We start from the raw sequence: 12,616 nt of genomic DNA, 5'->3' as shown, positions 1-12,616 counted from the left end.
TGGCTCTGCACAGCTCCTGCCAGGAGGGGACAGCCGGGGGGATTTGGGATCTGTTCCCAGGGGACAGGAGGAGAGGGAATAGCCTCAGGGGAGCCCTAGGGTGGCAACTGGGGAAATTCCTCATGGGAAGGGCTGCCCAGCCTGGCACAGCTGCCCAGGGCAGGGCTGGAGTCCCCATCCCTGGGGGATTTCCCAGCCCTGTGGAAGTGACACTGGGGGACATGGGGCAGTGGTGGTCTTGGGTGTGCTGGGGAACAGTTGGACTTGACTGTCTTAGAGGACTTTTCTAACCTAAACAATTCTGTGATTCTATGGTAATTTTATGACTCAGATGCAGAAATCAGATATCACAAAATATGGAAAGACATCAAATACCACTTGTCTTTGCTAACTTGGTGGAATGAGTGGCTGCTACAAAGGAAGTGCTTCGCTACTACCTGAACATTACATCTCCTGCTCTGCAAAAAGCAGCTGCTACACCCTAGGAAAACAGTAAGTCAGGTTCTGTACTACAATGCTTACAAAGCTCTAAACTACAACATCAACTTTAAAACCTCCAGTGTAGAAAAAAACCCACAAGGATCTATTCACACATCTCAGATAAAAAACATACATAAGTGTACTGCATAAATACATACGTGTACATGCATATACACACAAAACTTAAGGCTTCTTTCAAACTTCACTGTTCACAACAGTGTTCTGTACACTAAATTTTTCACTGATTTCCAAGTGGACTGCCATATATACGAACCAAAGGGAAAAAAGAGAGTAAGGGAGAAGAACCTACAGCACACACATTCAAAGAGCTCCAACCTTGAGTGCTGCCTATTCTAGCTTTTTTTAAGGAAAAGACAAAAGGGAAGCAATGACAAGGATGAAGATTTAATAAAAAAGAACTTCAAAAATAAGTATTTTATGCAAAAATATTCTGCACATTTAATTGCTCCCCACTCATTCTGGGAGCCCCTGAAAAGCACAAAACCAACACAAGAAAATCAGGCAGTAATCAATGGTATCTTCTGGGTAAACAGCCGAATCTGAAATTGGAAATCACCAGACAAATCCACAGTTTCTTTAATAATAACATGAGTAATACTAGCAGCATATATTTTTCAAATACAAATTAGTATGCACTGAGAAAATTCCTCTGTGGGCAGGAACTTCACAACAAGGCAAAGCCTCCAAGCTGTTGACTAATTACTATCTAATAAATCTAAAGCAGGCCTGTTGCTAGAGAGTACAAAAACTCAAAAGAAGTAGAATTTAGGATTAAGTAACTTTGCAGCACTTGCTTCAAAGCATTGTGACACTAAATGTACATTATATGCTGGCAACAACGTTTTGAATATATGTCTTTTCATCAGAAGTATTAACAAAGAAAAAATGCAGCTGGCCTTTCCTTCATTATTCACCAGAAAAGTTAAGTAGGCTGGTTTGGTTTATAAAACACATTAAAATTTAGCCTCTTAAGTGTCATCACTGGATCTCAAAATGGGTTTGTATTACTTTCAGTTTAGACTGCAGTGACACTGACAGTGAAGACTTAGCAGCATTTTGTGTCTGGAGAAGTTTCACAGCCATTTCACAAAAAAAAAAACCTTAACCAAATAATCAAAACCAAACAAAAAGCCAAAACAAACAAAACCACCAAAATCTAAACAAACAACCAAAACCATGAAACAAACTCAAACACCCCTTGTCCATCCTAATTTTGAAGTTGTTAAATCTAGAGACAGATGCAAGCAATGAGTTTTCCTCCTTTCTTCCTCCTCCTTCCCAAGTGCTCAAGCACTTCATAATTAAAAGTCACTGTCTGGGTATATCTGGAATTGAAGGCATAAAGAAAGGGCTGTTACAGCCTCTTACCAGAAGAAACGCTTTCTATCCTAAATTGATTAATAATTTGATTTTGTTTATGTTCTCACTAAAAGCACTGAGGTTAAAAGACATTTATTATAAGCAAATGCTATAACTTATAGGCATGGAATAGTGATCAGGCACACTGGGGATAAGAGAAGCAGATGAACAATCCACACAACTAGTTCCTAGATATCCAATGAAAAACAACTAAATCCCTTCTGCCACCTGGGTTCCACACATGGGTAAAGCTAGCAAGATGGAATTAATTACAGACCAGGTCTCACAGATTAAGGTAATGACATTACTGCAAAATCCACTTTGAAAAGGATTTTACCTGCGCAGCAACAGGTACCTGAAAGACAGACAATCAACTACGCCACGTGCCCAGAGAATTCTCTCCTCTCTTCCACATAGACAGTCTCCTGAGATAAAAGTCCTCAAGATGAGCAGAGTCATGTAAAAGTCACTGCTGTAGCATAATCATGGAAAACCAAATGTTTTAGGCTGGGACAGACCTTAAAGTTCATATCTCGTTCCACCCCCCTTCCACTGTCCCAGGGTGCCCCAAGCATTGCTCTATTATCTCTATATTATCTTTGATCTCTGCTTTCACACTGAAAGAACTCCAGTCTTGGCACTCTTATTTTTTTGAACACTTTCCCCAGTGCCTGTATTTTATGCAGAAACATTACCATTACAAAAGGCCAATTCATCAGGTCCTCTTGAAGGCCACCCATACCCACCACTCGTACCTCAGACACCGGCCATGCAGCTGGTGGACACTACAACAGCTGTCTACTAATCTAACCCAACAGTTGCATTCTGCTTTCCCCATCTGTTTCCAAATCCACTTATTGGATCTTGGCCTAATTCTTAGAAATAAGGATAATTTAGTTAAAAGTGTCTGTAATGCCCAGAAAAATGGGAGTCTTATCCTTCCCTGGTGGTCCTAAAATGCTCCTGGTGTTTGTGGTGTGGTCTCACACCAGGCAGGAGGAGACAACAGAGCACAGTGGAAGCAAATGCATTTCACACATCATAAACCATGGCACTACAGCAGGAAAGAATAAGTCAGTATCACAGCACATAGCGCAGTCGAGACAGCCACAATACAGAGATTATCACCATACCACATCAGAAAGCTTCATCCCACACACAGGAACACCACGCCACTTCAGAAAGCTTCAAGTAGCTGCCCTTCTCATTCTTTACCCAGCCTTTTATCCCCTGCCGTTCACACCCTGCCCCTGTGTGCCCTCTGTGCCCTGTGAGGTTGCTCAGCACGCCTGGGCACTCCTTGTGCCATTGCTGTCAGTGCTGCTCACCTGCTCCTCACAGCTGCACCACTGGGGATGAGGCTCATCCCATTCCAAATCACCACAAAACTGTGTGCCTAAATATCAGTCCTTCTCTTTCCCTGGCACACAATGACCCCCTGAAACCTTGGGGCAAGAGTTCTTGCAAGTGTCTTACTGCAAAACTTAACCCCCTGCAAAACAAAAGGACAAAGAAACCACATTATTGCAATGGTCAAAGAGAATCGTCAAAGGCTCATGCACACAAGGTCTGTAAGATGAATTTTCATCCTTTTCCCAAAATTAGAAATAATCGATTATTCAATGGATCTCAAGCACCTGTACAATAATTAAGTTGCAGTACAGCACACCGTGACCCTTGTAAATAAAGCCTCATAATTCAAATCTTTAAAGCCCACATGCTCAGAACTGACAGACATCAATCTTTTCCTCCAGCCAGAGAGCACTTCACTTGGATAAGCTTTCAAGCTGTCAGGCCTACATTCAAGATAAGGAAAAGCATTCATTGGCAGAACATGTGCTGTATGAACAAAAAGAGGTTAAGCAGCTGACTTAACCTTCAGGCCAGCAGGAATCAGAGCAAGTGCAGTATCAGGTCATCCCTGTGGAGCAGAGGACCATCGTCCTGCTGCACTTCCTCAGACAAATGCAAGCCCACCAAGTTTCTATGAGAAATGTAAAAGCAGTAGCAGCAGTCCCTTCTGCTTTCCAATACTGTATATGAAACTGTTGCCCTATTCTTCCCTAAGCCCTAAACCCCAAAATAATCCATGGAACTCTCAATAAGCCCATTTAGACTCTGATTTAGCTCCAAACTTGCCACCCCCCATCCCTGCTGATTTTTAGGCCAAATGTAGAGCTCAGAACTTGGTAGTCACACAGAAAAGCACAAGCCAAAGATCAGTCAGTCTTGCAACAGAAATGAATATATTGAGACAATCTATAAATAAACATCACAGCCTGACCCACTTTCCTAAAGGAGATAGAAATAATTCCTTTTATTTCCTTCCTGACATTCAAAAATTTTAAGCTACTATGCAGCAGTGTTACCTGCTGGGACTGATCCCTATAAAAATAAAAGTAGTTAGGAAAAAGATTGCTGTTAACTCCTGTTTGGTTCAGGCCTCAAAACCAGATTTTGACACAGATCCTCAGATATAGTTCCCTGAAATAGGCATAGTACATCCTGAAATCCAGAGGGGCATTTGTGAACCTACAGAATGACAAATCCTTGACTTTTTAAATAAGGGGTTTGGCTGAAAAAACACCCTAAGAACATACAAAGATCAGGAAATTGATAATGAAAACACTGTATTTTTTAATGAAATAAATTCTCAGCCAATATAATAAGTTAATGATACATTGATCAACTAATAAGGAAGATGCTCTCAAAGATGCCACAAGTAGTAAAAATAATATAACAGAAAATGAGCCTTTTAAGCAAAAAATATTAAACCTCAGAGAATGAGGGAAGCATGGTCCCACAGGAAAAAAAAGTCTGTATGTTTATATGATACAAAGATATTCTACCTGTCCCACAAAGGTCCTTCTCATATGTATGTAAAGAATGAAAGGCATATAAATATTTGTCTTGAAGGAGGGGGCAGAGAAGAATTTAATTGAGGGGAGGAGAAGTCCACAGAGCACCAATAATAAACCAACAATTTATCACTACAATCTCCTAAAATCTATTTAGATTTTAATGCTTTCCACCTTGTTTCAGTGAATCTGCCCCCAGACATAATCCCTTGAGCCACGTGCCCTCTCTCTCCCAACAGTCCCTCAGCACCCACCTGAAGATCTGGCCAGGCCCACAAGCAGGACTGTGATTGCTGGCTCGGGGAGCAGAGCCCAGGTCAGCGCCAGCGCTGGCCCGAGAACACAGCTGAGATTCCAGCTCTGCTCCCTCCCACCAACAGCTACTGACACCAAGCTGAGGGATGACACACCTGAGGGAAGAAATGGTACCAAAGGGCACCTGGGCAGGCTGGAGAGCTGGGACAGTGCAAAACTCATGAGGTCCAACACGGCCAAGTGCAAGGTCCTGCACAGGGTTGGAGCAAGCCAGAGCACAAATACAAGATGGGTGGGGAATGGCTGGAGAGCAGCCCTGGGGAGAAGGACCTGGGGGTGCTGCTGGGTGAGAGCTGGACATGACCCAGCCAGAGGCCCCCAGCCCTGGGCTGATCCCAGCGTGGGCAGCAGGGGAGGGAGGCTCTGTCCCTGTGCCCCTCAGGTGAGAGCCCACCTGCAGAGCTGCCTCAGCCCTGGAGCCAACAGCAGGAGGACGTGGAGCTGCTGGAGAGAGCCCAGAGGAGGCCCCAGAGCTGCTCCAGGGCTGGAGCCCCTCTGCTCTGGAGCCAGGCTGGGAGAGCTGGGAACGTTCCCCTGGAGAAGGGAAAATTCCAGGGAATCCTCAGAGTCCCTGAAGGGGCTCTGGAGACAGGCTGGGAGAGCTGGGAATATTCCCCTGGAGAAGGGAAAATTCCAGGGAATACTCAGAGTCCCTGAAGGGGCTCCAGGAGAGCTGGAGAGGGACTGGGGATAAGGCCTGCAGGGACAGAACCCAGGGAATGGCTCCCACTGCCAGAGGGCAGGGATAGATGGAATATTGGGAATTAGGAATTGCTTCCCGGGACGGTGGGCAGGCCCTGGCACAGGATGCCCAGAGCAGCTGGGGCTGCCACTGGATCTCTGCAGTGTTTGAGGACAGACTGGATGGGGCTTGGAGCACCCTGGGGTAGTGGACAGGGTCCCTGCCCTTGGCAGGGTGTTTGGAACTAGCTGTCTTTAAGGTCCCTTCAACCTAAATCATTCCAGAATTCTATCTTTTAGCACCTGCAGAAACAATTGGAAATAAGCTCCCAACTTCACAACACAAACAAGCAACAGTGATGTTTGCCAATATCCAGGAGAAAGAAAGAAGGAATAAAAAAGCTGTCTCCTAATTTTTGGCTTTACAGGAACTTCTCATTTCCACATACGTATTGGTACAGAATTGTAAATACTTCCACAAACACTTCATCAGTTCTTCTCCCTTCCCTTTTCAGTTCAAGCCAGCTGTTTCTCCCTCCCACAGATTGTTGTGCTAAATTCATTATCACAGCAACAAAAAGAATGATTTGCAACCCCTTGCAGAAAAGCTCAAGTGGCATGTTAATAAAAGTAAATTCACACAACATAGAAAAAAGGGAGCTAAATACCAAACACTTGGAGTATCTAATGAAGACAGGTGTACACAGTTGGTTTCCTTGAGAAGTTCCCCTCCTTAAGTAGAACAAAACTCAAAAATAAAGAATAATCCAGATGATTTGAGTTTAGGTAGGACTATATGGTCATAAGAAAAACGTGAATACCAAGCACACGTCCAACTGCGTGTTCTCACTCACCTATGGAATGGGAAGTCAGCTGCAGCACTTTATACTCAAACACACAGCCAAAATCCTGGCTTAGCACATGGAGAAAAGGCCAGACTTCATGTAGCTTTGAGTAAATCATTTTAATCCCTCCAATGAAAACTTTCTACTGCTGGCACAGGTCACTTTGACCACACAGATTACTCCACCAGCCAGGCTAAGCTTTTCCACCAGCTCCTGGGAAGAATGAAATAAACCCATGGTACTCAAACCATCCCAGTGTTTATTTAAGAGCCTGAGCAAATAAACCAAATGTGAAAGTCATCTCGTAACTCAACAGCTCCAGACTCCAGGAGGTGAGGAGTTGGAAGGACTTTCATATGCCAGAGTGTGTTTGCAGCCTTACTGGGACCAGACTAAATTCCTTCAGGAATGGGGTGGGTTTAGGCACGATAGACTGTTATGCCTTTATTAAATGCACCTAAACAATAAATTTTACAATCCCGATCAGGTATTTCCTAACGCACCAACAGATATTCTTGGCTATTAAAACACCATGCCTTGATTCCTTACCAGGGCAGAAGATGCAGCAAGAAAAGTTGGTTTTGGGGAAAAAAAAAAAATCCTTCTTCAACATGAAACAGACTGGGAGAGCTGGGAATGTTCACCTGGAGATAAGAAGGCTCCAGGGAGACTTTAGAGCTCCTTCAACAGCCTAAAGGGGTTCCAGGAGAGCTGGAGAGGGACTGGGGACAAGGCATGCAGGGACAGGACACAGGGAATGGCTTCCCACTGCCAGAGGGAAGGGATGTATGGAATCTTGGGCAGGAATTGTTCCCTGGGAGGGTGTGAGGTCCTGGCACAGGGTGTCCAGAGCAGCTGGGGCTGCCCCTGGATCCCTGGCAGTGCCCAAGGCCAGGATGGACACTGGGGCTTGGAGCACCCTGGGGCAGTGGGAGGTGTCCCTGCCCATGGCAGGGCTGGAATGGAATGGGTTTTTTTAAGGACCCTTCCAACCTAAAACATCCTGTGATTCTATGACCTTTTAAGCATGCTTTAATCAAGCAAAGACTACATGCAACCATTTTATTTTTGGAACAAACTTTGAAAATATAGAAACAATGCACTCATGGACACATAACACAGAATCTGTGGTTTGTGTCAATGGTGCCTTAGCAACAGTCTCACTACAATATCTTTAGAATCCAAGCCCTGCTAGCATTTCTTTCTAGGGTAAGTAGCTCTGGAGTGTTTGTCTGTGAATCACTGTTGGTTCAGGGAAGGTCACACCACAACCTCCTGATTCCTCAGCTGCAGACAGATGTTCCTGCATGGTTGGGGGAAAGATGGGGGCCTTATCTTTTCTTCTAGTAAGGCAATGTCTGACATGCAGATCTCTTGATAATCACTACAAAGAAACCCTTCCTTCAAAAAAATCAAGAACACAAAACAAATACAACAGACAATAAGCCAATCAAAAAAAAAAAAAAATACCACAGTTGTGGACATCCAACCCACCCAGCAGGGAACTAAACTCCCTCAGGGAAGGTATAGCTGTGAAAATCGTTGCTTACATCCCTAGCCCAGCCATATGCACCTCTCCCATTGCCTCCGAAATGACTTTGAAAGGAGTTATTCTGGGACGGTAGTGGGGAAAAAATGAAATTCCATCTGCTCGCAACAGATTTCTGACAACAAAAACAAAGACAGTAGCTCAACACTAGTTATGCAAATAACCCCTCACTTCACCAAGCTGAACATGACTGAGAGGCCACTGAGTTGTTTAGTTATTAAACAACTAAAGAAAGTCCCAACTTCTTATATAGGATTCAGTCATCACCAATCTTTCCACAGTCTGGTAACGACCATGGGAAATGACCCTAAGATGAAGGAGGGTTTAGGTTAGATATTATGAAGAAATTATTCTCTACAGGAGAGATGAGGCCCTGGCACAGGGTGCCCAGAGCAGCTGTGGCTGCCCCATCCTTGGCAGTCACCAAGGCCAGGCTGGATGGGGCTCGGAGCAGCCTGGGACAGCGGAAGGTGTTCCCGCTAATGACAGTGGAATGGAATAATATGCAAGGGACTTTAAGGTCCCTTCTAACCCGAGCTATTCCATGCTTCTAAAAGCCTGCACTAACAAGGAATTGTGCACAAAATACTGCTGTGCTTGCCTTCGTTTATTAATAAAAACGGGAAAGAAAAAGGTTTTGCCTCGTTCCACTTTCCCATTTAGCTTCCTACATTTTCACTTCATTATCTCTATTCACAACCAAGATGCCTTAAAACATTATTTATAAGAGAAACACCAACCACCCCCAGTCCCCACCCTTAAACCTGTAAGGAAAAGTTCATTCCTGCTTTAAAACTGCTCAAAGAAATGATACTTCACTGTAGCCTATGATGGAGCACTAGGAGAAGCACTTAAGGGGAGTCCTGCAGAGCAGAAAGCCATAAGCCACGTCACATGCAGTGTTGCCCTGCAGCACGCTCCAACACCACTGCACTGTCCATGCTCAAAAGCATTTCAAGGTGCTGATATAACTTGGTTGTCCACCAGGCTCCTTTCCTCCTGGATATATTTTTGTTCCAGGCCAAAAGCAATTCTTTGCTCTGCTATGGGGCTGAGGAACACAGACAGGTGTAGCACAGGTACAACACCAAGGGCAATCTTTGTGTCCACACGCATTTCAGGTATTTTACACAACAAATACCAAACTTCAGGTCAAAGGAGGAAATCCCAGCTGAATGTTTCTCAGACCTAACCACAGATGCATCAATGCATCATAAGGTCAGTACTACTTCTCATCTCCTGTGCTTCAAATTAATCTGTCAGAGGTAATTTATAGCACAAGGAGTAAGAAGGGAAGCAATAACGGAGATAAATTCCTTTTAGACGTATGAAAAATCCAAAGGTACCAGGCACTGGACAACAGATTTCAGGAACCATTTTGTTCTTATGCTAAAATTATCTATGCAAATGTACAAATAAAAATTCATGGTTTCATGACAAAAATAATTTCAAATATGTCTGCACAACTTTTCCTAGAAAATTTTAAAACTCCCACATCCAATTACAAAGCCCCTCCAAGTATCCCAAGTACCTGGACCAGGAATGCTTAACCAGGTGAGGTTCCCATAGCCCAGGTCATGTCAAACCCCTGTTACACCTGAACACACAGAGCTGAAACCTCAAAAAGGAAGCATGATTCCCAAAGCAGAGGGAAAAGTGGTGCCCAGCTCTCAGGAGTGGTGCTGGCTGAGATGAGCTCTGGGATAAAGGTGAGCTGCCACAGTAGTCTGTGACAGGGACAAGCAAGGGCAGGTTGGAGACCTACCTTGTTTTTTTCCCCTTCATCACACGCACGGCAACAGCTGCTTTCTCGCCTGCCAAGAGCTCTGCAGTACTATTCTGAGCTTTTTGCATCTCATTATTTAATTTATTTATTAAAGCCTTATAGGGGAAAAGGGAGGAAAGGCTTGCTCAAAGCATTTCAGTTTTATTTAGATTAAGACAGGCTGTTCAAACTGGCTCAGAGTCAAATAGCTCCACTAATTACAATCCCTAGTTTAGAAAGAGTGAAAGCAGTTCTTGGTCAGGTGCTACAGCTGCAGAGCTCTTCACTTACCGGTGAGTTTCTCATCTCACCAAGTTTAACAAGCAGAGTTTAAAGCACATGGCAATTCCCAAACCACGAAATGGCATTTCCCAGGAAATGAGTCGATTTAAAACTGAGCTGTAAAACTGAAGCCACTCTACTGTTCCCCATTAGTTAAATATTACAGGTGAGAAAGCAGCAGCTGGCACAGATGCAACACGAGCACTGCCCCAGTTAAAGGAGTAATGGGAGTAGCAGAATCAGACTCACTGGGGTGGGAAAAGCCCTCCAGGATCACCCAGTCCAACCTGTGACACCCCCCTCAGCTTGTCAAACAGCCCAGAGCACCGAGTGCCACATCCAGGCATTCCTTGGACACCTTCAGGGATGATGGAGGCTGCACCACCTCCCCGGGCAGCCCCTTCCAAGGCCTGACCACCTTTCCAGGGAGAAATTCCTCCTGGTGTCCAAGCTGAACCTCCCCAGGCCCAGCCTGAGGCCATTCCCTCTCCTCCTGTCCCTGTTCCCTGGAGCAGAGCCCAACCCCCCCGGCTGTCCCCTCCTGGCAGGAGCTGTGCAGAGCCACAAGGTCCCCCCTGAGCCTCCTTTGCTCCAGGCTGAGCCCCCTCAGCTCCCTCGGGAACTCTCCAGCCCCTTCCCAGCTCCATTCCCTGCCCTGGCCAGGCTCCAGCCCCTCCAGGGCTCTCCAGAGATGCCCCAGCACTGGAGGTGCCCCAGCAGTGCCAGTAAAGGGACGGGCACTGCCCTGGCCCTGCTGCCACAGCCCAGGGGCCATTGGTCCCCTGTCCACCTGTGCACATCTGGGCTCATGTCCAGCCGCTCTCACAGCACCCCCAGGGCCTTTGCCAGCCCCCCTGCCACCTGGAATGCTCTGTGAGTTTGCTGCACTCAAGAGCAGGACTCAGCACCTTGCCTTACTGACCCTCAGCTCGGTGCTCTCAGCCCATCAGTCCAGCTGCCCTGATGCCTCTGCAGAACTTCCTGCCCTCCAGCAGACTGACACTTCCACTGAATTCCATGTCATCTGCAAACATGCTAAGGCTGCACTCAATCCCCTCATCCAGACCATCAATAAAATATTAAATAGGACTAGGCCTGTTGGTATCAGCTCAGCTAACCTTGACCCGAACCCTCCAAAGCAAGGAGGACAAGCAGCATTTTGACTTTTGCCATCAACTCCATCACAAATTACATTATTTTGGGGGGTTTTTTTGTTTGTTTGTGTTTGTTTTTGTTTTCTTTTTTTTTTTTTTTTTTTTGTTTCTCCCTCTTGCTAAATAACTGTCTGGTATTTCAGAGACAGAGAAGGCAAGAATTGATAAATATTGAATGCTCATTTTTAGGATTTGGACCATTAATTTCAATGTTTAACTAAAGCTACTATTTTCTATGTGTGGGCAACAGCTTTAAAGCTGAATCCAAAAGTGTTTCACAGACAGCAAACACAGAAAACCCTTGAAAGCCATCAGGGCTTTACAGGCAAAGACAATTATTAAACTCACCCACAGGACCTTTCACACCAACCCCTTAAATATCAAAGGGAAACAGGAGTCCTGCACAGTTTGTACTAAATTTGCTGCTGCTTTGGAACTCAAATAATTTTAGTTACTATGTGCATGACATATTTGCTATCTCAGCGAGACACAGGATTTCACGGGGTGAATGTTGGTTCCATAATGATCAATAAGTAGTTCCCTCATGGACAAAAGCCATGGCTGCTGCATTCCTTAGGAGTATGGTCCAAGCTGTGTCTTGCCTGTGATCCTCACTGCCCCACACTGAACCCAAGAGCAGACATTTTCCCAGGGCTCTCCATCCTCTTTTCTCTAGAGACAAAATTATTTCTACATGAGCAGTGCTGTGACTTGTCAATAAGCACAGGCTGCTCTGCCAGATGAACAACCTCACCCAGCCACTAATTTGCTGCAGAGCACTTTGCATCCTGCCTATCCCAGTCACATTCCCACAACTCCCTAACACAGAGGCACTGGCAAGAGGAGGATTTCATGAAAGACTCAGTGTAGTGAAGCATTACATAAAAATTAAATGTTAATGCAAAATTTTTGCAATGTTACTAACAGTATCACTTCAGCACTGCATTAAAAACAACCACTTTTTAACCCCAAAAACAAATCAAAAGTCATTTATGTAAATAAATATAGGGGAGGAAAAAAGAGTAATTTGCAAACATGCCTTACAGACATCTCACATAAAAACTTCAACATCACTTCTGCACAGGTTCCACCATTCCACACCAAAAATACAATGTTCTACATGAGGTTTTAGCTGAATTTTTGCAATAATTGAAAGATACAATGGTTGAATTTAGTGTTTCAATCCTCTAAGCACAAACTTCATCACACAAACAGTGACTACACATCACACAAGGCATTAAAGCTGGGAGAACAGAATTCACAGCAGAAAGCTGGAAACATAAAACCTTCAAAAAAAAAAAAAAACC

At 44.7% G+C, this 12,616-nt stretch overlaps 1 protein-coding gene across 4 annotated transcripts in view; it reads right to left on the bottom strand.

Annotated features, from left to right (window-relative positions):
- Positions 1 to 12,616, bottom strand: part of ATRN (attractin) — a 147,898-nt gene that overhangs the window by 116,359 nt on the left and 18,923 nt on the right. Inside the window, exon 1 of one of the 4 annotated variants that reach the window (XM_072927806.1) lies at positions 9,874 to 9,908. The exons of the other annotated variants lie outside the window; for them this stretch is intronic. Coding sequence (XP_072783907.1) covers positions 9,874 to 9,893 — 20 coding nt within the window. The 5' untranslated portion in view covers positions 9,894 to 9,908. Of the gene's footprint in view, positions 1 to 9,873; positions 9,909 to 12,616 lie in introns of those variants that run through there. 4 annotated transcript variants of the gene reach the window in all.

The sequence above is a fragment of the Taeniopygia guttata genome, chromosome 4, assembly GCF_048771995.1.
Source record: "Taeniopygia guttata chromosome 4, bTaeGut7.mat, whole genome shotgun sequence".
In the NCBI taxonomy this organism is placed as follows: Eukaryota; Metazoa; Chordata; class Aves; order Passeriformes; family Estrildidae; genus Taeniopygia; species Taeniopygia guttata.
The sequence above is the reverse complement of the archived record's forward strand: the minus strand, read 5'-3'. Positions and strand labels throughout refer to the sequence as shown.